The sequence below is a fragment of the Parasteatoda tepidariorum genome, chromosome 4, assembly GCF_043381705.1.
Source record: "Parasteatoda tepidariorum isolate YZ-2023 chromosome 4, CAS_Ptep_4.0, whole genome shotgun sequence".
Lineage (NCBI taxonomy): Eukaryota > Metazoa > Arthropoda > Arachnida > Araneae > Theridiidae > Parasteatoda > Parasteatoda tepidariorum.
Genome location: NC_092207.1, coordinates 43,271,137 through 43,298,450, shown reverse-complemented (window position 1 = coordinate 43,298,450; position 27,314 = coordinate 43,271,137). Strand labels below are relative to the sequence as shown.

At 28.0% G+C, this 27,314-nt stretch overlaps 3 protein-coding genes and 1 long non-coding RNA gene across 8 annotated transcripts in view; 1 reads left to right on the top strand and 3 right to left on the bottom strand.

The window, feature by feature from the left end:
- The window catches only part of LOC107444555 (renalase), a 21,944-nt gene extending 11,154 nt beyond the window's left edge, over positions 1–10,790 (top strand). Inside the window, exons 3-7 of the mRNA XM_043038751.2 lie at positions 325–470; positions 2,194–2,358; positions 3,223–3,384; positions 6,260–6,426; positions 10,586–10,790. Of these exons, the coding sequence (XP_042894685.1) occupies positions 325–470; positions 2,194–2,358; positions 3,223–3,384; positions 6,260–6,426; positions 10,586–10,741 (796 nt within the window). The 3' untranslated portion in view covers positions 10,742–10,790. The remainder of the gene's footprint in view (positions 1–324; positions 471–2,193; positions 2,359–3,222; positions 3,385–6,259; positions 6,427–10,585) is intronic.
- On the bottom strand, positions 4,649–9,848 carry LOC139425360 (uncharacterized). Its single transcript, XR_011636582.1, has 2 exons — positions 9,137–9,848; positions 4,649–4,848 (listed from the first exon to the last, which is right to left on the bottom strand). It is a non-coding gene; the product is annotated as an uncharacterized lncRNA (long non-coding RNA).
- A 14-nt stretch (positions 10,791–10,804) lies between the features above and the next one.
- Positions 10,805–27,314, bottom strand: part of LOC107444554 (ELAV-like protein 1) — a 46,979-nt gene continuing 30,469 nt past the window's right edge. Inside the window, exons 1-3 of one of the 5 annotated variants that reach the window (XM_043038755.2) lie at positions 18,445–18,774; positions 14,710–14,756; positions 10,805–12,122 (exon numbers count right to left, since the gene is read on the bottom strand). In XM_043038755.2, the coding sequence (XP_042894689.1) occupies positions 11,047–12,042 (996 nt within the window). In that variant the 5' untranslated portion in view covers positions 12,043–12,122; positions 14,710–14,756; positions 18,445–18,774 and the 3' untranslated portion in view covers positions 10,805–11,046. Of the gene's footprint in view, positions 12,123–14,709; positions 14,758–17,305; positions 17,437–17,806; positions 18,143–18,206; positions 18,775–27,314 lie in introns of those variants that run through there. The other 4 variants (XM_071179722.1, XM_071179724.1, XM_071179723.1 and 1 more) reach the window with 4 other exon arrangements.
- The window catches only part of LOC107444550 (polycystin-2), a 38,760-nt gene continuing 33,310 nt past the window's right edge, over positions 21,865–27,314 (bottom strand). The window contains exon 16 of the mRNA XM_043038750.2: positions 21,865–25,668. The gene's annotated coding sequence lies outside the window, so the exon portion shown is untranslated. The remainder of the gene's footprint in view (positions 25,669–27,314) is intronic.

Genomic DNA, 27,314 nt, shown 5'->3' with positions numbered 1-27,314 from the left:
TTTTTTTTTTTTTTTTTTTTTTTTTTTTTTTTTTTTTTTTTTTTTTTTTTTTTTTTTGTAAAATGAAATTGAATAATTATTACTTGAAAAATGTAAAATGTGTTTCAGTTTAATTATAATTTCTTCACAGAAGTAATTAAGTAAACTATAGATAATAAAGGTGATAACAATATGTACAAAATATTGTATTTATTTAAAACTAATTATCAGTGCAGCTTTAATTTTTCTATAATTTTTAACAATTTTTAATACATTTTTTTAAACTTAAGCTTTCTCTTGTTATGTCATGGGATGATATAATATTAATTTTAATATTTCATTCAGTCTCTATACAGAATTGTTAAGCAATGGGATCTTGGAACCTTTACAAAAAGTTGTTGAAGGGTTACGGATGACGCCCTCTACTGTTGGAAATTTTGTCGCTCCCAACGGAACTGGTTCAATTGTTAAATATTTTTTGCAAAAGTCAGGTAGATACTAGGTTTTGCATTTCAGTTTTTTTCTACTTAATATATTAAACAAGTATTATAAAATCATAAATTTAGAATATTTAACTTTGTTTGTTATAGAGCAATAAGCTTTTAGCATCAAGAATGATTTGTTTTGATTTTATTAACATAAAAGTTGAATACCTACGTAAGATTACTATAAAATTTTAAGTACACTCTATCCATATCTGTTGATTTTTATTGGAACAATTTCGATTCTTGTTTTTCACTCTTAAATTTCTCTAACATTGTTATAAACCCATGTTATTTCAAAAACATCAATCTTTAATTTTTTGTAAATGAAATAATTAGCTAATATCCAGATAACGTAGTTAATACCTAGATTGAATTTTAATTATTTTCTTTTAAACTTTCGAGGGTATATGAAATTTGCGAAATAGTGCACTCATTGATGTTCAAAAAGAGGTTAAAAGCTTGATTACCCTAATGTTAATCTTAGGTTTTAAAATTTTTATCACAGCTTTTGAATTTAATCATCATATAAAAAAAATTGTGTGTGATTATAAAAATTTTTAATTCAATAATGCAAAAAAATTAGTTTTATGAATTGTGCATTTTTTAATTTAAAAATAACCGAAATTGTAGTCATTATGTTTTAAAATAATAAGTGAAAAAATTTTAAAAATTACTTAATAAATGTTTTGGAAAAATTACTCAAATGGATTATTTTTTCAGAAAAATTATTGATGGATTTTCAATTATTGTTATTTGAATGATTTTCGATTATTGAAAATATGGCTTTGTTTTGATAAAAAAGAAGGATTTTTATATAAAATAATAAACTTTTTAAGTTGTCAGTTCTGTCTATTCTATCAATTACTTAAAAAAAGTATTTTGGAATATAAATTTATCTAGATTAACAGGATGTAAATTTTTTTATTCACTAACTTATTATCTCATTATTACTATTTTAAATCTTTATAGATATTTTGTTTTATTTTTCACAAATAATTTATTTATTTCAGTCAAAATTTGTCATTTAAGATGTTTCCCATTACAAAACTGTTAAAAAAAAATTTGCAGTTGTCTTAAACTTAACAGTTTTTATACATGGATTTTTTATTATTGGAATTACCGTCATAAAATTTGCTTTTACTCTTCCTAAAGTAATTAAAGCATCATCTTAATAACTTTAAGAGTAAAAATAACATTTTGAGATCTAAACTTTTGACCTGCTCGATTAATAATCTTGGATACATTTTTCTAGATTTCCGTAACACTTGGGTATATATTGAAAAACTCACAACAAAGAAATGTATCAGAGTACCTAAATTTTGTCTGCACTAATTAAATATATCAAAGATATGTCCTTCAAATCATTAAAATTGCATCTCAGTATACAAAATTCTTACTTTTAATTTAAGTTATTCAAGTCATTTTATTTTTCTGTTGACTGTTTCTTTTATTTTATTTTTACTTAGTCAAAGTTAAACTATGAATTTCCTTAAAATTGTTCTTTTCTTTTGTTTTTAAGATTTAGATTAGTTTTTGATACATTTTAAATATATGATTATTTATTCATGAAAATGTATCCTATTTATCGGTGGCTGAGCTTCCTTTAAGTTGTGTAACAGTTTACCAATTTCTATATAATTATTGATGCTAATATTTTTTCAATTATTAAAAAAATATGGTTTTATTACTGTTACAAGTTGTTTGACATTGTGTATTAAAATTTTTCTAGGTTGTGAAGCACTTTTCAAACATCGAGTAATTAAAGTAAATTCTTCAAATAAAAAATGGATTTTGGAATATGATAATGGATCAAGTCATGAATTTGATGCAGTAGTTTTGACTATACCGATTCCTCAAATTTTGCAGCTAAATGGACTATCTAACCTACTTCAGGGTAAAAAATATTATGATATTTACGTCAATTTACATTTAAAAGAAAAGGGATTGTTTATCTTTTATTAATAAAGTAATCAAAGGATATCTCATAACAATATCCTTTGAATTGATATTGTGTTGTAAATGCAGATATACCTCAAGATTATAAAATAGCTTTTCCATTGCTGGCGTCTATAACTCAGGTTCACAGGTGCCCATCAGATAACATTAAATGAGCAGCACTTCTGGCACCTTCCATTACAAAGAACATACTAGTTCAGTGCCAGTCATTAGAAGAAAAGATAAAATAGCTTTTCCAGCTTCTAAACATCTTGCAATCATAATGCTTGGCAGGATGAAATAAAATTTTGTAGCTCTTTGTATAAGGTACAGGCTCAAGAATAGTGTTAAAAATATAGGAAATTATTCAACTCTCATAGTTACAGAGACAAGAGTTTAAAAATTCCCGGTTACACCATTGATGCAAAAAAAAGTTCACAGATGCAAAAAATATTTCACCTATTTTCTTCTTTTTGCATTTAAAGGTGATCTTACCCGTAAAGAACTTAAAATGGAGTTGGAGCATTATTTTTAGAATGAAAAACATAGTACAAAACATCATGTTTCGGAGGAAAAAATTAGGGGTTATTTTTTTGAAATTTTGTCATAACAACTGTAAAAGCGTGATGATCGTTTTTAACATCATTGAGACTTTATATCCTAATGCAGAATTTTATAATGGCATCATCATAGTTGGCCAGACAGCCCAATGTGAGCCAATACCTTCCTCTGAAGATTTCTCCACGACTTCTGATNAAAAGAAGAATTTGAATTTTATGCTTAATTTCATCTCTTTAATAATTTTTGTTTCATGTTTTCATAGATTATTACCCAAAATTGGAGGCTGTTGAGTACTGCTCCAGATTTGCACTTGGATTATTCTATGATACAGAATGTGACTTTTCTGTAAAATTTCCTGATTCTGCTAAATTTTTTCCTAATGATCCAGTGATAGCTTATTACTCCATTAATCATCAAAACCAAAGTAAGCTGTTTAAATGTTTTATCAACACATCTGTTAGTTGTTTTCTTAATTACTAAAATATGGTAAAGTCTGTAAGATTAATTTTATTAAGGATCTCTAATCATATAGATTTCTAATCATATAGATTTTAGCCTCATAGGAATATAAATATTGAAATGTTTTCCTATAAATAGAATGACAGCATTGGCCACTATAGCCCCTAAGGAATTTTGCAATATTATGCAAAAATTCACTGGTTTCTCAGAATCGCTGTAGCAAGTCTTTAAAATACTAAATTACAATTAAAGATATATCTGACCTAAATATGTTCATTTTAAATTTAAAAAAACTGAACAGACAGAAGAAAGTTAGTCACAACAATAATATTTTTCAATTAGGTTAAGACCCCCAAGCTTAAAACAGCAGAGCTAAACGTAAACAGATACGACAACACTCTCAAAGAGAGAATTAAATGAAAGATACAGTAAAAGAAATTGTACATGGTACACGTGGCTTAATTGTGGCATGGCAAGCATGTTTCTAAAGAAGTACAATAAATTGAGTGTGTTGTCGTATCCGTTTACATTTAGCTCTGCTGTTTTAAGTTTGGAGCTATCGACCTAATTGATAATATCATTACTGTGACTAAGTTTATTCTTTCTGAACCTTTTTTTTTTTAATTTAAAATGTACGCATTTATATCATACATCTTCAATTATAATTTAGTATTTTAAAGTAGTGTTGCAGCAATTCCGAGAAACCAGTGAATTTTTACGTAATATTGAAAAATTTCTTAGAGGTCATAGTGGCCAATGCCGTCATTCTATTTATAGGAATAAGTTTCAATATTTTGTTATGAAAACTGTAAAAAAATATAGGTTAATGTTATAAATCTTCAGCTTCAATGATTGAAAAAAAAGAGTATTTCTTATTATAATCTATAATTATTGTTTATAAATAGTAGAGACACAGTTATAGTTTGTCTAAGCTAACAACTCCTCCAGCCACAAAGTCTGAGGCTGCCTGATGCTATGCAATCACGACTGGTGCATTTTAGGGAGGGTAGCTACACTCGAGGACTAACACAATAGGCCAGAGTGATTCCTTTTCTCTCACCGATCCGAGCCAGAACCACTCCAAACTGGCCCCGCACCGCCACTTTAAATAGTCATACCTCGTTACCATAGTCACCGCCACAGGTCCAGACGGACGTCTGGGGGAGTTCTTATTTTAGACAAACTATATCTGAACAACGAAAACATAAATAAAATTGAATAAGTCATAATGCTTCTATTAATCAGAAATTTTTATTATCCTAATAGGAAAAAAATATCACATGATGTTTTAAGGAGCAAACATTTTTAAATATATTTTAGATCTTTACTCTAAAAACTCTAGGATGGGAAAATTTCGTTGGGCACAGTAATTATCTTCCTAACTTCGCTTGCACAATAGGCTCCTGTAGAAACTAACTTCGCTGCCCTCCTGTAGAAAGATAGATCATAATAAGTTTAAGAGAAAATTAATAATTTTTTTATAAAAAAATAAATTATGTCGGAACTAAATGTGGATATAATCTACATACTAAAGAATAAATGTAGACAAAAATGAATTAAATGTAATACATTGTGATATAGAAACAAAAATCATAAGTATCAGTAACTAAACCATTACTTAAAGTAAATGGACATTTAAAAGCACTTTAGTTTCTGCAATAAATGAAATGAAAAACAATGCTTTCATTGCAATTTGATAAATAAGGGGAAAAAAATTCCAATCAAGAATGTTAATAAGTTTATGTTGAGCATAATTTTCCAATTAACCATTCGGACATATTAAGAAAAAAATTTTGATAGCAAAATGCTAAGTTTCTTTTTCATATGACAACTAAAAGACTTAAATCTGAACAATGAGTAAATAGTGGACAGTTCCTAAATCTGAACTATCGTATGTTTTCGATTTTTAAGAATTATAAGTTTTATCATTATTAAAAACAATAAATTTCCAAAATGACTAAATTTTGAAGTGTATCAAAACTTAACTATCGAAAATAACTCCTGAATTAAATTAATATTATCACAACTTGATTGACTACAATCTGAAAATCGAGTGCAATAGAACTTCATATTTTTAGGTAATGAAAACATTTGACATTGAATAGGTCTAGTTTTTCTTCTTTTCAGGGAAAGAAATTTAAAAGAAAATTCAAATGATTCTTTTAAAATCGCTTGTTTGTAAAAATGGTATGTTCTGAACAAACGAAATCAGAAATAACAGGACAAATAAGGACAGAATATTTTATATATGGATAACTACAAATCCCGCCTCTTATGTATACTATTGTCAACAACATAAAAACATATCTTAAACTATAACAGTTTTATTTATTATCATTTTATATTTTAAATTCACAAATTTGATAGACTACTAGTTTATTTAAGATAAATAATTTCTACACATGAAGATTTCTATAGAAAGAGATTTCTCTTCTTCAAATAGATTTCTTATCCGTATATTAATTTAGACTGATATATACAATGATTTTCTGCTGATATATATTTTTCATTGTATATTATTTTATTCTAACAATGTTAACTTTTTTATAACAAATTTATGTTATTCAAATCTGAAATACTCCTTATCAGCACTTAAACCCAATTCTAAATCCAATCTGATTCTATTTAAATTCTAGAAACTAAAATGAGAAATTGTTTGCATAAAATTAACAACATGCAATTACTTGGTTATGAGTCTTACCCCTATTTAATTGTTATCCTTATAAGAAGATTCTTTAAAATATACATAGCATGTGCTAGTTATAAATTATAGATTTGTTTTAATCCTAATTTTGTAATTTTCTTTGCAAACTTGTATTTCTTGTTGGTTAATTTTCCAGCTGCAAAGACCACCATAGTAGTTCATTCAACTAAAGAATTCGGGAAGTCTAATATTGAGCAAGAGTCTGAAATTGTTCAGAATTTAATTATGGATCGTCTAACAGAATTGATGCCAGGATTGCCAAACCCTTCAGAAATAAAGTTTCATAAATGGAGATACTCACAAGTAAAGTTTGCTTTGTGTTAAACCTGTTATAACCAAGTTATTTTTTTAGATAAGAATTCAGTTAGTCAGTAAACAATTACATCATTCATCAATTGATGATCAACTTCATCTTCTCTCAAATGTAGAGAAAATTCTTGTTCCTTAACAACTAACTCTAGATTGTGGTAGGAGGAGTATTTAAGGCAGACTGGCTTCATCTCTTATACACCTAAATAGATGCATATCTTTAAGGGGGGAAAACATGCTTTGCTGAACTAAATTGAAAAATGCAACACTTTACTTTTGTGATGAACCCTTATGACAAATGATAGTCCCCCTATGCTCGAAGTTTGCATTTGCCTTGAAAGTTTTTGCACCTTATAAGTGGGGTTTGTTGATTTAAATCAGCTTGTTTTCAATCAAATGATTTTTTTTATTTATAGAAACCAATGAAATTTTCAAATTATTTTAAGATAAGACTGTTTTAAATTTTATTGATTTTAATAGTTTTAAAATTTACTGTAAATATATTGCTATGTAATAAGTTCAATGGACAAAATTGCAATGGTAATTTAGTGTGAAATGAATTACACTATATTTAAATAACATTTGTCGTTTCAAAAACCATTCTTGTAGATTTTTCAAAATACAAACCATATGAACAAAGTATAAATTTCTTGCAATAATTTTTAATTAAAAGAATTAATTTTGATTAATTTTTTAAAGCATATTTTTCAATAGTAAATTATGACACATCCCCATTCCATTCTTAATAAATTTCAGTCATACATTTGCATACAAATCTTAATGCTAGTTTGAAATTCATTTTTTAATAATTTTACTTGTTATATACAGTAGAACACATTTATCTTGAATTTCTCATAACATAAACTAATTTTCTATTCCCTGTCAAATTGTGTACGGATATATTTTACACGCGAAATATCTTTTAAGGTGAACTCGAATTTCAGTTAGTACTTCGAAAAAATTTTTACTTTTAATCTGAACAGAAAATTTATTTCTCCTTTAACAGGTAATAGAAAACTGATCAAACACAGTTCTATATCTATAAGGGTAGGTTTTTTGAATGCTTTGTTATAATGCTGATAACTGCAAGATTACAGCAGTCAAATGAAAGAGTTGTATGAATGTGTTGAGAGGGTGGGGGCATTACAGTAAACAACATAAGCCCTTTTGTACTCTAAATAAGAATAGAGTTTTCTTCCACCAGATGGGTGTGAATTTAAAGAAGCATGTTTTCCCGAGGAATGACCATCTATATTATTAATCCTTTGTTCAACATGAGTAGTCATTTCTCTCACACAGCCTGTTATATTAAATTGATTTTACTGAATTATATTTTTACAGATGAAGAGGTATGGAACTAAAATTTTCTTAAATTTCACTGGCGAATACTTTGGTTTAAATATCTCTGATAGATGCTTAGTAAACAAAGAAAACTGTCTGTTCTTTTGAAATGCAAATACTTTTAGATACAGTTGTCAAGGTAAGGTGACTTTTAGAAAGCATGTATAAATAAAAAACCAAAACAAAGAGCTATTATCAGTCATTTTGTGAGTTTTCCTCACTAATTAGTGCAATAATTCACTTAACTTTTCTTAGTTAGTTTTCAGTAATTTTTTTCTTTTCTTCTGCAGAATTTAAAAATAAAAATTTAATAGAGCATCGAATGCAAGTAATACTCTTTTTGAATTTCGTCCTAACTATTTTTTTCCTTCCGCAGAATTTAAAAAAAAAAAAAAATTTATAGAGCATCGAACGCAAGTACTCTTTTTGAATTTTGCCCAAACTATTTTTTTTCTTCTTTAAAACTTTTTTTTTTTTAAGAAATGGTTGTATTAATTAAGAAGTTATTAATTAAAAATAAACTGCAAAATAAAAACATTTATTGAAATGAAATATATATTTACGTATACATATAATAGAAAATATCTGTGTATTGTTCAATTTTCAATAAAAAAATTTCTGTCCCCCTTCAAGCTGATGTTAACAAGGCTTGACTGTACTGTTCTTTAACAGGGTATATAGCCAAATTTTTCTATAAAAATAAGCACTAAAAATGTTTTATTTTGTATTGTTACTATTGCATAAAATTAACAAAATGCAAAATTATTTTAAATGACTTATCAACATGATAAATAGTGTTGGCTCATTAGATTTTTCAAATTAATTACTTTATTCAATTATATGAAAATTAGATCAACTTATAAAAGGGATTAACAATTAGTAAAACTTAGAAAATCAAATTTTGGAAAATTGAGCACTTTTTTACAGAGACCCATTGGAATAAAGCACCCTTACAAAAAGCTATGCAAGAACTTATAAAAAGTCAGATTTAAATTAAATAAGTTTATTTTTTTAAAATTATACTGAAATTACCATATCCCAAAAATAAAAGAAACTGAAAAGCAGGCTTCACTCTTTTGATCATGACAGATGAGGTAACTTGTCTTTCAAGAATATTTGCTGTGCTGTTATTTTTTCACGTAAAATAAACAAGAATGAATTAGTATTTTGTTTCAATTTTAGCGCCGCTTAACGCTTTATTCACAGGATTGACCTAAGGTGCATAAATTTAATCATCTACCATTATAATCAACTTTATAAGTATGGCAGCCTGTCCCAGAACTAAAGTGCACCCACAGATTTTGCATTGAATTTAGATATACTAATAAATCACTTAATAAAAAACAGTTAAATCAACTCATACTCGTAATTCTAGTGTCATCATAGACCTGAAAATTCAGATTTTTAGTTAGTAACCACTTTTTTCTCGAACTTAATTAGTTGGTGACCAATACCGTTAAGTCCCTTCCATTTAATAGCCACTTCGCTGACTTTTTTTTTGCTTGAATTAGTTAATAATTATAATACACACTAAGACTTTAAAAAGTTAATTCAACAAAAATATAAATAAATGTGACAAAATTTAGTTTAACTTAATTTAAAAGAACTTTTTGCATTGATGCAATTTAGGAAAAAAATGGCAGACTGCTTATTTAAGTTGCCATTTTTTTTTGTCAACTAGGCAATGGCCAGGGGTGATCGTGCTCCGGAAAAAATCTAGATTTCCGCTAACAGTGATCTGGAAGTTTCCGGAGATCAAAGGTCCAGATGTTTCAAAATATCATTTATCACAGAAGTTTCCGGAAATCAAATTTTCAAAGGTGGAACTTAAAAACACTATTTTATTTGTTTGTAAGGGAGAGCCAGAGAGATACTTTATAAGCTTATATTCATGATTAATATTCATTTTTTATCAGTAAATATTTGTTATAATCATAAACCCAAGAAAGAAAGACATATTTGTAAATTTTAATTACTTTTCCAGGTCATCATAGGTATGTGTAAAATTTTAAATATATTTTAAGTAAACTAAGAAATATAGGGAAAAAACCTTGTTTAAATGTTTTTTCAATTTAAACTGTTTTTTTTTTTTTTTTTTTTAACTCAAGAAATTTTCCAGAATTTTGACTTGGGCTCACAATCACCCCTGGATCTTCAGGTCTATATGATAGCATATTGAAAATATGAGTGTATCATAAAAATCTTTGAGGAAAAGGCCGAAAAAAGTATTCAACGTCAAGTTACAATAACCATGTAAAATGAGCTGAAAAAACTATCATTCAATGACTTGAAATCAGAATGGAAACGTCTCGAATTGCATGCACTATAAAGTCTAAATTGCCGCATCGCATTAAAAATATCTAAATTTGTAAAACCATGAGAAGGAAATTGATAGCTGCTGAAAATTAGCATTCAGCGACAATATAATCATCACAAAACAATCTCTTCTAAAATTAGCATATTAAATATATCAGAGTTAATTTGGAAAGAGACTGGAAGAACACACAAATGTTCACAAAAATGGTGTTAATACTAAAAGTCTACATTAAGAAATTATCACAAAATCAGAGATCTAAAAAATAAAACCTGGTTCAACCTCTGAGAGCAATAAATTGTAGCATATTTTTTTCCCCATTTTAAATCCATCTTCTGTTTAAAAATCTTTGATCTACATTTTTTTATAGATATTTTGAACATTAAGATATGCAATTTTCCATCATATTTCATTTTAATTATTTTTTCTTTTCACAAATATAATACTCTACTTATGGTAAATAGGTAATAATAAAACTATTTACTTTACTCCAAACAGGTTGAGAAAAACTTGAAAGAAAAAGGACATTTAGAAATTTCAAAATGTCCTCAAATGATCCTTGGAGGAGATGGTTTTACACGCTCTACATTTGAAGGTTGTATATTGTCAGCTGAAAGCATTGTTAGTGAAATTGAAAATAATGTTACATTGTAAAAAAAAATATTTTGATATAAAATATTAAAATAAAAAGACACCAAAATGATTCACTAAAACAGCTTATTACACTAAACTTTTATTTAGAGAAATATGAACTTCTCAGATGCATTTCTGAAACAAATGAATAAAATAAATGCTTCATAATTTTTACAATCACCAATGATAATTTTAACAGTTTTTAAGTCCAATTATCTACACAAGGTTTTTATCAGCATTTATTAACACAGGAAACCTTTTGTCAAAATGAATATAACTTCAACTGAATCTTACATAAATGATAAAAAGACGTCATGATTTTAATGTCATTTGCCAGATTTGAAAGAAACCTGTAAAGGTTTGCCAAAGAAACTGCAACCATTTAAAGACTCGATTGCAAGGACAGCTTCATCATAACTAGGCATTGTAACGAAGCCATAACCCTTACCAGCTCCAGTGCCACCTTCTCGAATAACATTGACTTTTTGCACTGTTCCGTACCTGGCAAACAACTGCCAAAGGGTTTTCTCATCAGTGTCAGGTCCAATGTTATAAACAAACAATATGTGACCTTCTCCACCGCTAACAGTAAGACCAGAAGGCGTGGAATAACCACCATAGGGACTCATGCCAACTCCATTATTTGTCATTGGATTAAATCTGAATCTACCTTGTAAGGAGTGCCTCACGGGTCCACCACCTCCAAATCTACCAGGCATGGTTGCAGCATATGGATCATGATATGGGGCACCCATACTATTACCACCACCACCACTACCTGCCATAGGAGGTCGAACTTTCTTAGCATTGTCCTCAGCATATTTAATGATTAAAGGCTCAGTTCCTCCTTCTAGAGTCTCCCCATTCATCTTTTTCATAGCTTCTTCAGCATGCCCTCTTTGATCAAAAAGAACAAAACCAACTCCTTTGTTTTTGCCACCTGTAGCATCTTTTAATACACGACACTGAACAATCTCACCAAACTGTGCAAAGAGTTGTTCCAATTCATTTTCACTCATATTTTTTGGGATTCCTCTAACATACAAATTTGCATTTTTGATATTCTCACCACCAGGACGAGAGTAGGCCACTTTGATTTTCTTATTTTGTAATTGAAAGCCATTCAAAGTTTGGATGGCTCTAGATGCATCAGCTTCACGTGCATATTCAACAAAACCAAAACCATAGCTGTATCCTGTGGTCTTGTGGCGCACAATCTTTGCCGCTTTTACTGAACCAATGCTTGAAAACAGATTGCTGAACTCTGAATCGGTTAACATCTGTGGAAGATAGTTGATAATCAAATTTGTCTTATTCGACATTTTCAAGTTATGTGTGAGTTCTCCTTGAATTGTTTAGCAAATGCGTAGAGAATTATAAGCGGAAATGCAGCACGTGAAATCTAAAAAACATGAAAGCTCTATTTTAATAACAAGCAAAAGATAGACATTTATTTATTAAGCAACACTTATTTCAAAACAAATAAAATTAATTTTATAAATTATGTTAAAAAAGTTATCTTGTTAAAAATACATATTGTAATACTGTATGAGAAGTCACAAAATTTTCAACCTGAAGGCGCCTAAAAATAAGTCTTAATATAAAAATGACAGGATAACTTGAAGACCTAGTTATAAGTTCCCTTAGTACTTGTAAATAAATCACCATCATCATAGTTGGCCAGACAGCCCAATGTGAGCCAATGCCTTCCTCTGAAGATTTCTCCATGTCAACTTCTGATTTATCTTTGATCTCCAATTCTTTTCATTAATTGCGAGAAAATCAGACTACACAGAGTCAGCCAATCTCAACCGCAGTCTTCCCCGCTTACTCATAAATAAATAATGAAGCTATTAATTTTCATATAGTATTCACCTTTTAATTTCCCTTTTTTGACAAAAAAAAATCACTTTTTATTGGCAGAATATAAAGGAAAGCAAACTTTTCATGTATTAACTTATCTTCCTTTTATAATTTGATAACAAAAAAAATTCAATGCAAGATTAACAAAATTTATTGGATTTGAACAAACATTTATTGGACCCAAAATTCAAGTCGATCCTTCAATTCCATTATTTAAAATCCAAATTTGTATTAGTAGAAAATGGGTTATTCTGAACACAAACAACCAAGATTATTAAAATAAAAAACTAAAATTCAGAAAAGGAAGGAATATTAAAAGACAATTATGAATATGAACCTTGTAGGTCTGACAGTAAAAATGTCTTAATATTTGTATTATGTTTGCATTCTGCACTAAAAGTGACATTTGGGAAGGGAAAAAAGGTGATTTCCAACAAAAAGAGATTTTAAAACATACATGATTGAAGACTAAGAATGATTTGAAAACCAAATCTTTAAAAAAGCATGAATTTATAATTTATTTGGTTTTACATTTTATACTGTTGAAATTTGTCTTAAATATTTGTATTGCACAACATTTATCGTAATTTTTAAACAGTCTGGCTTACCCCTTATTAAAAATGACAGTGAGATAATTATAAGCACTTTTCCTAATTAATGTCATGTAGCATAAAATTTTATATTATCAAGTCAACCTATATATTTCTATAACTTATACATAAATCTCAAGTAAATACTCTTCATTATTTGGAGAGTAAAAAAAATTTGATTTTTTTTCCTTAAAATACATTTTAAGTTGTGAAAACCTTTTTATCTTCTTGATAAAATATCAAATTCCTATCCTTTATTCAATATTAGTATTTTTTAAAATTGCACCTTAGTTAATTTTGAATCCAGATCTTTAGAAATGCATAATCAGAAATGCAAAACAGTTTTCATTGAAAATTAATTCTCATTGCCGAAATTTTTCTTAAGAGCCACTCGCTATAAAAAATATAGTCAACTACTCTTTTAAATTACTTCACAATACTCTAAAAAAAAATTTACGACTAATCTTGAATTTAATATCAAATAAGCGATTTTAAAAAGCTGCCTTAAAACTTGAGTACAAATATGCTCAGAAGCATAGAATAGAATGCACAATATTTATTATGGAATCCTTAAACAAAAAATACTTGTCGGAAACATTGTCTCAATATATGTAATTGAAGAGAATAGGTTAGGTTTTGATACACTTCTTTTGTTATTAAGTAACTTTCATTATATTATTATATGTATTATGTGGAAAGATCAACAGCCGTCTAACTAGAACGGAAAATTGAAATATTCCTTAGAGGCTTTAGTCAGGTACACATTTTCCTCATTGATAGCGTGTAAGATCATTGATAGTGTATCCTGATAAACAAGCGATAAGGGTGTAAAATGTTACACCTTTATTGATTGTTTATCAAGATTCTACTAAAAATTATGGTTAATTTTCCAGTGATAGTTTGATATGATATATTTTAAACAAATGAATTTTTGGTGGACAATATTTCAAAAAGGAAATACAAAGATGAATTATTATGAGACAAAAAAAAAACGAACCATAAGAAAAATCTTTGAATTGAAATGATTTTTCAACAATTTCTCCGTTTTAGATAAATATATGGAGAAAGTACTTTTCAAAGCATAAAACAAAAATTCATGGATCCACGAAAAAATGGGAACTAGCACTTTCGCTATTATATTGAAGAAAGAAAATTTTTTCCCACGCAAGAAAACCACTAAAACAATCTAGTTCAATAAAGTTCTTTTTCTAAAAAAATAGTAAAAATGACCCAATTTATATTGCTACACATTAGACGAACATTTTTGCTTAACTCTTAAAAGGTAGCATAACTTTTTAAACTACTCCCTTACTATTAACCAAAATTTCATTTTTTTTCCTTCTCGTTTTCAAACAAAAAATGTTCAATTGTGTTAACTTTTCAACACAAAAAAAAAATTGTTGATTTTAAACCCTTAAATTTACTGAAAAATAAAAATATAGAAACATATAAATAAAAAACTACATTAAAAGATAAAAAAGAAAAAACAAACCAGTGCCTCATCCGCAACAATGGCACAAGTTTAAAAAATCTTACCAGAAAAAAAAATCTCTCAATGAAGAGCTTCAAAAAAATGAGGAATTCTGGAAAAAAAAATCGTAAACATTTAATAAACTGATGTTAACATCTGCGGGAAAAACAATTACGACATAAAATAATTAAATTATGTTATAAAACACAACTTTTCTGAATGAAAGCATTAGAAAAAACATTCAAAGAAATTAAAATAAAATTTTGAACTTAAAAATATGCAAATTTGCACATTACCTTCAGAAAAATTGTTACACAAAGTTAAATATTAAAAAAAAACACTAAAAGAATTTTTTAATATAAAAAAATTGGTATTTAGATAAATAAAAAGGTTTAATATTGTCTTAATGAAAACCAGATGTCTTTGAGCTTTTATTTTAAATTGAACCTGCGTTTTCTTTTTGAGAGGCACTAACTCATAAAAAATCAATAAATTAAAAATGTTTTTAATGCTTAAAATAGTTCTATATAAACTTAATTGTTAATGTAAGGGTGCACAACTAGCAAAATCTTCTGAACACAATGAGAAAAAAAATTTTTTTTGAAAAATAACTAAAATATTGAAAATTTTGAATTGCACATTTGGGTTGCCACTATCCGACATGCACAATTTACACACATTTTATTATAAACCTATATTTCTCAATAGCATGGCTTATTAAAAACCCAATACTTTTAAAAGGATATTAGCTACACCAATTTTGAACTCAAGTAATCATATTTAGCATAGCTTTATATTTGCCAGTTATAAACCACAAATTTACACATTGTTTTAAAATACTGATGCATTTAATAATTTAACAGCTCACTCTTCGAGGTGCTTTATTCACACTGATTTCTTTGTCAAACTAAATTATTATTTTTTAATTTTAAGGCAGTTGTCACCGCTACTCAAAAATCCAAAATTTTTTATAAGATTATTATGAAATGCAAGTTTCAGATCGCATGCTTAAATAATGACTTTTTGAAGAGCTTTGTTTGTGCGGTTTTCATTGTAAATTCAAGTTGCCTTGTAACTATTTTTTTTAAGCAGTTATTGCTTTACATTCCCAAATGGTTTTAAAAACTTGGACTTAAATCAAGATGTCAATTTCAAAAAACGGATTTAATTACTTATTGACGAGCTTTATTCATAGTGATTTCATTGTAAATTTTATGATCCTATTGCTGTTATTACATCACGAGTTCTTAATCATTCAAATAATCACTTATATGGTTATTTTATTTTAAAATAATTTTTTACACCAAGTGATACAAAAAAAAAAAAAACTTCTTTAATCCAATATTTTTATTCTTCTAAATACCTCAATTTTTGATAAAGGAAAATTGCAATTACTGATAAATACCAGGTTTACTGACAAAAAAAAGTTCTTAGAACAATTTGTTATGTAATCAGCTAAGCAAGTGGCTTGTCATTCAAAAAGTATGTGCATCCCTAATTTATGTTTGTAAAGAAGTTTATGTCTATAAAGATGATAAACTTTCAGAGCAACATATTTAGTCAGGTACGGAAATAATTGAAGTTGAGACTCAAGGGGAAGCGAGTAAAATTTTCCCAAGAATTATTTATTATTTTCACGAACTATGCGGGAGCTTATTCTCTACACACACCCACACTTGAAGAAAAAAAACTAACAATACTACTATAAATATTATAATAAAATAAAAGTATTTAGTTTTTGGTTTACGCAGAAACTTATGAAATGTCAACTAAAGACATGTAACTTTAAAATAATTTGTTGCTATTTTTAAAATTGAATTTTTTTAAATCTCCAATATTTTTGTAAATTTTGCCCCCAAACATCAAAAAAATCTTTCTTTTATGTTAAACACATAAATTACTTTATATGAAAATTAGTTTCAATTCCTTAAGTTTATGGAATCTTAAATTTAATAATTCTCNAAATAATTTGTTGCTATATTTAAAATTGAATTTTTTTAAATCTCCAATATTTTTGTAAATTTTGCCCCCAAACATCAGTGTTAAGGTTCAATAATTTGGAGACTACCATCATGCAGGGATGTAGAATATGTATATATGTGTGAATAAGGTTTAAGGGAAAGTCAGTTAGTCTTACATAAATTTTTTGTCTAATTCTAATTAAAGAAATAACAGATTTTTTTTATTGCAATAGCAAATAAATGTGATTTTTCCCGTAATATAAATAATTGAAATAGCAAAAATCTTTCAATGAAAAAAAATCTTTCTTTTATGTTAAACACATAAATTATTTTATATGAAAATTTGTTCAATAGTTTCAATTCCTTAAGTTTATGGAATCTTAAATTTAATAATTCACTATTTTAATATAATTTGATTTCTTATTTCTAACTCACTTGTTAGATAGGTCAAGAATTTATTTTACACAGAAAACAAAATTTTAACAAATATAAAATAAATAATTTAACAATAGAATTTTTTTTTAACAATATACAAATTTTACTCTTTGTGAAATATTTATAAATATATTTAAAAAAAAATTGTGACAAAAAAATTTCAAACCAAAAAAACTGTTCAATGGAAATAGTAAGGCTTTAAAATTAGTTCATGTCCGCCATCGAAAGAGTGCCAAGGTAGACATTGCGTTCTGACTTTACTTACATATCTGCAGCTTGCTTCTCAGGTTGGCCACTTAGACAAATTAAAACTTCCTTACACACCCAAAGTAAAATTTAAAAAGTTATATATAAATGCAGAAATTTTGTTATAAAACTGAAAATTGTTCATCATTTAATATCTGTAAATTAATAACAAAAATTTATTTTTTAATTAAGTGTTTCATTTCAATAAAAGTTCTACGTAATAGTTTCCAAAAATGTGTATCTTAATGTTAAAGTAAGTTAATTTAAATAAAAGTAATATTAGAAAATTGAAACAAAATTATCATAAAGAATTTTTGCTCATAATAGCAAAAGTGACAAGAAAAATGATAGCATGGGAGCATTCAACCAGATCAACATGCATACACTTAATATCCACAAAAATTTTACACTTAAGTTAAATTTTTTTAGTTGCCCTGCCAAATTATTGTCTCTAAAGCTAGACAGATTTAATTCAATCATTGTATTTTTTACTCATAAAGAAATAAAATTAGTAGGTTACTTTAAAAGAAGCTGCTAAACTATGGACTTCAGGGGAATTCAGGGAAAATATATTAATCAAACTTGTAGCTTCATACGAAGAAATTTCTAAAAAAGCTTTTTCGCAACCTCTGTAACTTGAGCTATGGGTTTTTAATATCAGATTAAGCATCAACCTGATATTAAAAAATGTATATATTTGATTTTTACTTCATTATTATAGCTTTTTAAATCATATTACTGACACATAACATAAATAAACTGATTGAATAAAATTCATCCTATTAATATAATAAAAATAGGCTGTTTAAATTTTTTTATCGGACAGTACGTGCGTTTAGAAAACAATAACACAAATTATTTAGATAATTCAACAGAAAACAAAAATTAACTAATACGTAACAGAGATTAATACTTCTTACCATTATAGTTTAAGATAAATTGTAAGAAAAATACTTTTACATGTTAACATTAACAAAAGATAACTTATTTGTGGAATATCGGTTAAAATTTGAGACAAGAAAAATGAAAATGGCGAAATCCGACATTCGATTTTAAAACATAACTAATAATTAAAACTAAAAGGCCTTCAGCAAATGTGAAGTTACAACGAATAAGAAATTAATAAACACGAAATCGAGTATTGAAATATGCTCTTACCATGAAAGTTCTTCAAAATTAATATATAACTTTAGTTCGGTGAAAAGATAACGACCATTAAACAAGGACAGGCGTCGAAGAAGAAGGAGCGGTTTTGCCAGATGATAACCGAAAACTTTTTATTTTCTTAAAATTTTAATAATAAAATGCAGTTTTGTTTTTAAAATCTTTCAATTTCTTAAAATCCCCTCGAAGTTGATGGGCAAAACAAATAACATAACAAAAATTTTACTTTTTTTCTCTTTAGAGATCTTAACTTTACTAAAAGATGAATTCGTTGAAAAGAAGATACTGATTAGTCAATTTTCTCCGATTAAGCTCAACTTTTAAGGGCCATTCGCACTACAAGCATAAAAATCCCAGCAGTACTCGATGTTGTAGTCGTTGTAGTTAATTTACGTCGCACTAGAGCTGCACAATGGGCTATTGGCGACGGTCTGGGAAACACCCCTGAGGATGATCCGAAGACTTGCCATCACAATTTTGATCCTCTGCAGAGGGGATGGCACCCCCGCTTCGGTAGCCCGACGACCTGCACGCGAAGTCGAGCACTTTACGATAGAACAGTTTAACGAGGACCAATACCGCACACCCTCGGTCCCTACGCAGACTGATCCAAGTGGTCACCCACCCGCACACTGACCGTAGCCAGTGATGCTTGACTTCGGTGATCTGCTGAGAACCGTGTCTTAGCGATCAGTCCACTGCGGGACCCAGCAGTACTCGAATTGGAAAGAATCAGAACCTCATTGGTGAAATATTTTTACCCGCGAGGCGGTAAATATTTTTTACCGCAAGCAATTACGTTATATCGTAAGTAACTCCGAGCATATACCCTAGCTTAGCCCTAGAACATGGACCTACATGAACATGGACAGAGGAACTAATATAGGGATGTCTAGATTTTTTAATATTGGTCCTATATGGGAGCAGGTGAATATAAAATATCGGGTGAATCTGATAATTTTATATAGGGCCGATATTAGTTGTTAAGTGGCAGTAAAATATCGAGTAAATCGGACATATCTATCTAGGGCTAATATTGGGAAAAATAACGGCTGTTTGAACCCTAAAACTGAGGACAAGATTGCAACTAGCAGCCCTCAATGAAATAGATATACCACAAAAACAAATTGAAATAAATATTATATTCCACAAGAACAAATTGTTAAGATAAGGCGTTCTACATTCAAATTCATCATAAATCTATCAGTTATCTCCCCTTCTGCTGACCAGACCAGTGGTCCTCTCGCCGTTCAAACCCCCTTCCTCTAGCGTCCACCATGTAAAAGGGGGCGATTATAAACGATTTGTAGCTTACAAATTATCAATTTGTAATTGTGGGGTATCTATTTCACTGAGGAAAGCAAAAACAGCCTGTCCTCAGCCTTATTGAGCCAAGATTCGTGAATATTGGTCCAATAAGGGCCCAAGTTACTTTGCTGTTAGGGTCCCTTCTTTTCCTTACCATATACGTGCGTGCGAATATTTAGAACACTCAGTGAGATTTCGCATTCAGTGAGATTTCTCCCTAATTAACTTGTCCCGTGATCGTAAAGACACGGTTCCCAGTAGAGAACGAAAGTCAAATATCATTGGAGGTAAATCAATAAGAACCTTCATTAACGTTAGAGAAGCATTGAGAAAATTTATCGATAGCAATTAAACCTTGAAGAAAAGAGGAAAAAAATTAAACATGAAATTCATTCTATTTCAAAAACTACGCAAATAAAAGCTGACATCATTAAAATTTTCTGAAGTTCGCTGAGTGTGGTAGATGGAGTTTTTGACCATTACGTTTTGGGCATGTATACGATTCCCATGCACGATTAAGCGTGTTATTGCGTCAGGGGGCTGGGAGATTGATAATACAGGGTGCCCACAGTCGGGTACCAAGGAAGGTAAGTTTCCAAAGCATTTTTCGGGCGGATACTTTTTTAAAATTATTTTATACAATTTTGGCAGTTTAAAACTGTAAATTAGATATTTGAAGAATTTTTTTGATTATTAAGAAATATTTAGAAGGGGTTAATTTTTTGATTTATATTTGGGGTTAGTTTTTAAAATCTGTTTTAGTGGCGAATATTTTTCCAGCTAAATTTATTACATCATAAATAAGGGTTCTATTTTACAATTAAAAATAAGAAAAGCTCATTTACAAGTGATTTACTTTGAGGGGAACTGGAGTTCTTTTTGGCAGAGGGTTGGATTTCACTCTTATTTTTTGGTGGGGGCATATTTTTCGGATTTTTGTTGTTAGAGGGGATTATTCTTTCCAGCCATGTTCATTATATTTATAACTCAAAATTTACTTAATAAAAGGAGTGCACTTGTTGGATTAAAACATTAAGTTTTAATATATATGTATATTTTTTGGTGGGAACTTTAAAGCTTTTTTTGGTAATGATATTATTCGCATCATTTTTATTACATCTTTATTATAATTAAAAAATGGGGTTGGAATTTTAAAGGGAAACTAATTTTTACATAACATATACTTATTTCTGTGACTGCAGAGTTAACATGTCCTCTTTCAAAGATTAGAGAAGAAAAAAAACTCATCTATTTTGGTAGAATAAATTTCTTTGTACAGCTTACGACGAATTGAAGAAGTAGTCTCGAAGTTTAAGCTGTCGAATTTACAAAGACTACGAGATTTATTGCAGATATACATTAAAAAGTGGAAGATGGTTGAAGTTGTCGTCCTTTCTCTAACCAATGCAGCATTGTGAGTGTGGTCTGATCAGATTACATTTCTCTACCCGTAAAACCAGATCGAAAACGTTGTTCCCCAATTACAAAAGGACTTTTAATTATTTCATTTTCGGATTTTCTAGAATAATTTAATTTTCCTAAATAGTAAAATAATGCATCTTACTTTATAATCTTAGAAGTGAGGGGCCTAAACGTTTAAAAGCTTGGACGCCGCTTTGGATGGTTATTTAACCATCCCCACTTAAGTTGGTGGAGTTTATTTCTTTAATACTTTATTTAGAGTTCTTTAAATCTGAACAGCTTTCTTAAGCGTGGAGCCTACAATTATGAAATCCACCATCTTCAGAGACCCTGTTCGAGTTTTCATCTTAATCATTGAAGGATGCAATATAAATTATTGCATTTAATTTTCAATACTGAAAACTTAACTAACTTTAACGAAAACTATTTGTTTTTTCATCAAATTTATCATTTTTTTGAATATTTGTCACTGAAAAAAAAGACTTGCAGGGGCCTTGTTCCGCATCCTCAGCCCATGATGGTTTTGAGCATGTAATGAAATTTCTATTCCTCTTATTAGTAAAGTATAGTATAGTAAAGTACCATTAAGCGGTGATGCTGACAAAATGGGTACCGGAGGTGACCAGTTTAGAAATATATAAAGTGTGGGAATGATAATAATAAAACACAGACACAACAGGAACATACTTTTTTTCAGTTAAATTTTAATTTGTTTCATAAATCTAATGTTATTTATACACTATATACAATTATAAGAATAATAATCAGACTACTGAAAATGATGAAGAATACACTACAACAGGGGTGGTGAACCTTTATGCACCAACGTGCCATTTTTTCTAAAAAATTGTTTAATTTGGTCATAGACGTGCCGTCAAACAATTTCGACTTCGAGGTTATTGGGAAAATAATAACAATAAATACTATCAACTCAAAACTCTTTATTTACTATGACATTTCGAAATGTCTCAGTTATACGCATAATTCAACTTAAAGTAACATCAGTGTGACTTCTGTTGTTGCAAATTAGATGACAAATAATTTATATTAGGTTGTAAGATGTTATTTTAAGCAGGTTTGTTAATTTTTTTTTTGCTAGTTATTTCTAGCTTGTTTTTTATGGTAATTAATTGTTTTTTTGGCATTAATTGTAATTTTTTTGTTAATAATTGTTTATTTTTTTATGTTTGTTTTTGTGAATTTTCATTTAATTGGTTAATTGCTTCACAGTGAACTTCGTGATCGGTGGTGTGTCCAAAATATTATGTGGCGTGCCATAAATGGCACGCGTGCCATTGGTTCGCCATCCCTGCACTACAATAATCATATCAATACTCATTTAAGTTATTAACGGGTATTTATTACTTCAAAACAATATTAATTGTTAATAAATTACATCTATCTGGATTTAATATATAGAATGAATATTTTTCACAATTCTAAAACAATTATATTAAAATTAAAAGTGAATAAGGAAAGAAATTATGATAAAAAAATTTTTTTCACATAAAATGTGCAAAATGTTTTTTGCTAATTATAACCAGATGAATTAAGAATGATCAGTGTATCGGTGCTGTTTAACCAAATTAAAATTTAAAGACGATCACAAAATAATAGCATAAATTATTGCAATGCAGACAAGAGTGATGTCATGAGTTCTTAATGCGAAAAAATATAACACATTGATTAATTAGAGTTTTGTTCGCATTTAAAATAATAATGAAAGAGACAAATATACTTGAGTACATAGAAACAAAGCAAAATTATTGAACACTGATTTTTTTTCTCCAGTTCTATCTTTACACAGATTTATATCTTTGCACAGATTTAAATTTAATCATTAACAGTACTATACATAACTTTAAGGATTATAGCAAAAATAAAAACAGTATACACTATGTTCTGTAAGGAAAAATCTTAAAATATATATTGTCTGGGAATAATTCTTTTAAGAAACAAAGAAATTTTTTTATATTATTTACATAAGGGATCTTTACGATTTATTTTCTTCACTTCACATTAGAGATTAAAATTTATATTAGGTAATAAGTAAATTGATAATATTATCAGTTACTTTCAAAAATGTATTTTAATTATGCATCGAAATATCAAAAAGGTTTTGGAAATATGACCAATCTAATTGAAATCGTCAAGAGCAGGGGAAAGATTAAAATAATCTAAAACTAGCTTATTTCAGAATGAAGCTTCATGGACGTGTGTACCAAAAAACGATACAAATAAACTGGTTTTAGATGATTTTAACTCATTCTTTGCCTTTTACGACCCTAATAACGATTATTCAGAGTTAATAATTTTTTTCATTATTTAGAAATTTAATTGCAAACAAAAGGAATGTAGGCTGTTTTTTTTTACTTTATTTTTGCAAAGATTTTAAACCTATACATTAATGGCAGTCATTACTGAGCACCTTTTATTTTGGACTTACTACTAATTGCTTTCAACAGAATAACTGTTTCTGTATAAGCAAATATAAATTGCCTCAAACAAAAAATTCAGTTGATTTGTTTATTTACTTACTCTTTTTATTTTCCATTTTGTCTTTAGAATCCTGCTTTGATCATGATCCTTACTAAATACATAAATGTATAAATAGATTTAATATTGTAACATAATATCCTCAATTATGAAAAAAAAATAATAATGAGGTATAGGGTATTCTTTTATGATTGCCTTTAATAGATATATTTAACACATTTTAAAAATGGAGTCAAAAGACTATATATTTAGAGTTCAAATTACCTAATATTTAAGTTTAAAGGAACAAAAAAGTTTTCCAACTATGACCAATCATGAATTCAATAAGAGTAAACGAGAGATTAAATACAAATACATTTCAGCCTCATAAGGCAAATAAACTGGGTTTATGATTACTTTAATCCCTCCCTTGCTCTACCAGAACTCACAATTCAACAAGAATTCAGAAACATTTTTTTTTGAAATTTTCTCACTTAACTATTATTTTGCAATTGATTCAGAGCAGTTTTTTCATTTCAATCTCTACAAAGATTTTTTAACGTATACATAAAGAGAGGTTATTCCTGAACACATTGATTTTGCAATTGATTCAGAGCAGTTTTTTCATTTCAATCTCTACAAAGATTTTTTAACGTATACATAAAGAGAGGTTATTCCTGAACACATTGCACATGTAACTAGGTACTTAGGGTGGGTTAAAAGTACATGTACAAAACTTTGGGAGTTATTAAAAGCAAATGAATAACATTTTTAAAAGTATAGAGTATATAGTAGGAAATCAATAAATAACAGCAAGACTAAAATGTTTATTTTTCGTTATGTAACTGTTTAAAGGGTTTCTTTTTCTCTCGGTATGTTTTAAACTCCTCATATACAATAATCTAAATAAAAAAACTCATTGATAAGTTGTATCATAATTACAATATAAGAATTTCAGATGTGTTTTTCTAATTTAACTTATCAATGACTTTTCTTATCAATTGGTCAGAAAATAGACATGAAGATTTTAAGGAAAACTCAGTTTAAAAAATTTTAATAAATTACTGCATGTTTTTTTTAAACATGTATTATTCATATATAAATTTTTTTTTTCATTTTTACAACTTTTAAATAAGTTGTCAAAGGTGAACAATTATATAAACTAAGTTAACAGCAATCTCAAGTTTCAAATTGAATTACTTTCTTATGCTCTAAATTTTACATTCAAATCCAAAGTGATTCACAATGGTAACAATATACATCACCATTTGAAACCTTAATCTGATTAAAATAGCCAGATCAAATTTAACGAGAAAGGCTAAAATTCATATTATTCGCGAAATTTCAATAGGATAACAGAATCTTCAAAAAAAAACTTAAGTTTCAAGAGTGAGAAATAGTATAACTCAATTTGATTATTTATTTTTCTTAATTGGCATCAAAATTTACCATGAACAACATTTTTAACAATGCATATTGTTCTTTATGGTCTCACAAGTGTAATATTGAGATCAAATTGAACACGATCTAATATAGTACAACTGAACATCAGGTAAACAGACTACACCATCTCTCATTTTGTACTTAATGAAACTTTTCTAATAACAAAATACATAGTTAAAAAGATAAAATCAAATAAATTTTTAAATTACAGTGATTACTCAATTTCAGTTATATGTCGTAATTGCGTGTAATATATTTAAAAATAAAAATTCTCATTAGCAACTAGTGAAAAGGTTAAAAAAAAAATTTGCTTATTCAAGTAAATGTCTCCCAACAGATAATTCATTCAAGTCTACAATATTTAAATAGACGTTGGAGAATATTCATGGACGGAGTATTTGATCGAGGTGGCTGTTATAACATTCCATTGATGTTTAGGCAGGGTGCTTGGTGACATTGCTGTGCCATTTTTGCGCTTCATTTCATCACATTTTATTCAGTGCAAAGTGATGTTAAAAGAAACTCATCTGTGCATAACTGACAAATTTGGTGGTGACATTTGGTGTTGAACTGAAAAGAAATTAAATAAATAAATAAAACTGTAAAAAATTTAGATATTTCTTTAAGTGAACAAAGTATAGCACTCTAAGTAACATTGGATGGAAAAAATGACTAGATCGATTTTTTGCCCTTTTTCATAAATTTCCAGTATTATATTAAAAACGATTTTATATAACATAGTTTGCGAATGCGTAATTTACTACAAAGCTCAATTTTTTTTGGAAATATTTGCTTTCTAAGGTTCAATAAATGACAGTAACATGGCAGATGGTAATAGTGAAAATTCTTTTACATTGTCGTTGTACCACAACACAGGGAAACTGCTGAGATATCGTCAAACAAAGAAAAACATCATGCTTTATTAGGGAGCATTTTTAAAAATTAACAAATATGGCCATAATTATAACTTGAAAAACATGTTATATTAACAAAATAGAATATTAAGCATCTCTTTTAGAGAGACAAAGACAATTTCTTTTTAGCCATTCATTTTTAAATAACAATACTTGTAACACTAATTAACGGTTAGATTAAGGAGCCATCAGGCGGGCATCGAAAAAGCCTAACCTAGTTCTAGCCTTAAGAAGTTCAAATTTTCTAGTAAATGCATAGTTACGAACGGTATATTAATTAATATTAAATTTTTAATAATCTTAATCACCAAAAAGACCGTTAGAATATTTTGTGGTTAGAAAAAATAAAGTAGCATAAAGAAAAGAAAGGTTGAAGATTTTGATATTCGATTAGTTGCGACACTGGATTAATCAGTTATACATTTGTATTTAATTAGAAAGTTAGCCGTTACATTTATATTCACTTTTTATAAAGTGTGATAAAACTTTAATAATTGATTTATTTTATGATTAAATGATTAAAAGAATGATTAAAAAATAAATTTATGTAATTAAAGAAATTTTGAAAGTTGAGAAATATGTAATGCCTATAATGTTATCACAGATAGTATAATGTACTGTCAGTGATACTATAATGTATCACTGACATAATGTCATAGTGTTTTAATACATAATGTTTCTGCTGACATAATGTCATAAGTAGCTGCCTGCATTGCTGAAAATTGCTGCTTTGATGAAATTAAATTGTAAAGAAGCTTTATAGGAGCTTTCCAGTATGGGCGGGAACATTCCTAACTGTGTTTTTTTTTCTTCATTCTAAAATTTAAAGCAAATATTACTTAAAAGAACATAATTTCAATATGTTTGAAAAGGGTTTATGCTTTGTTGTCAAAGTCGTCGAAAGTTACGAATGAAAAAAATAAATGATTTTAAGCTATAAATATCTTTGATGGAAATTTTTTTTTTCTTGATAAAGGTTGTTCTATAATAATTTTAAAGATAAATGTCTGCTTCTAGTAAATTACTTACGAAATAAATTTAAAGATCATTATATTTGAATTTCGTCTTATTCCCTACAGATTTCAGTAAATTTTGTCAAAACAAGTTATTTTCTATATCTGCAAGATTTCTGAGAAATGCAAACAAGCTTAATTCTAAAATTTGAAAAATTTATTAACACAAAAAATTCATAGCAATTGCTAATTTCTGTATTAAAAAATTAAAGGTCAAGTAACAGGATGTTCCACAGTGACAGCTTTTAATACATATTTTTAAAATTTTTGTTAACAAATTTAAGAAACT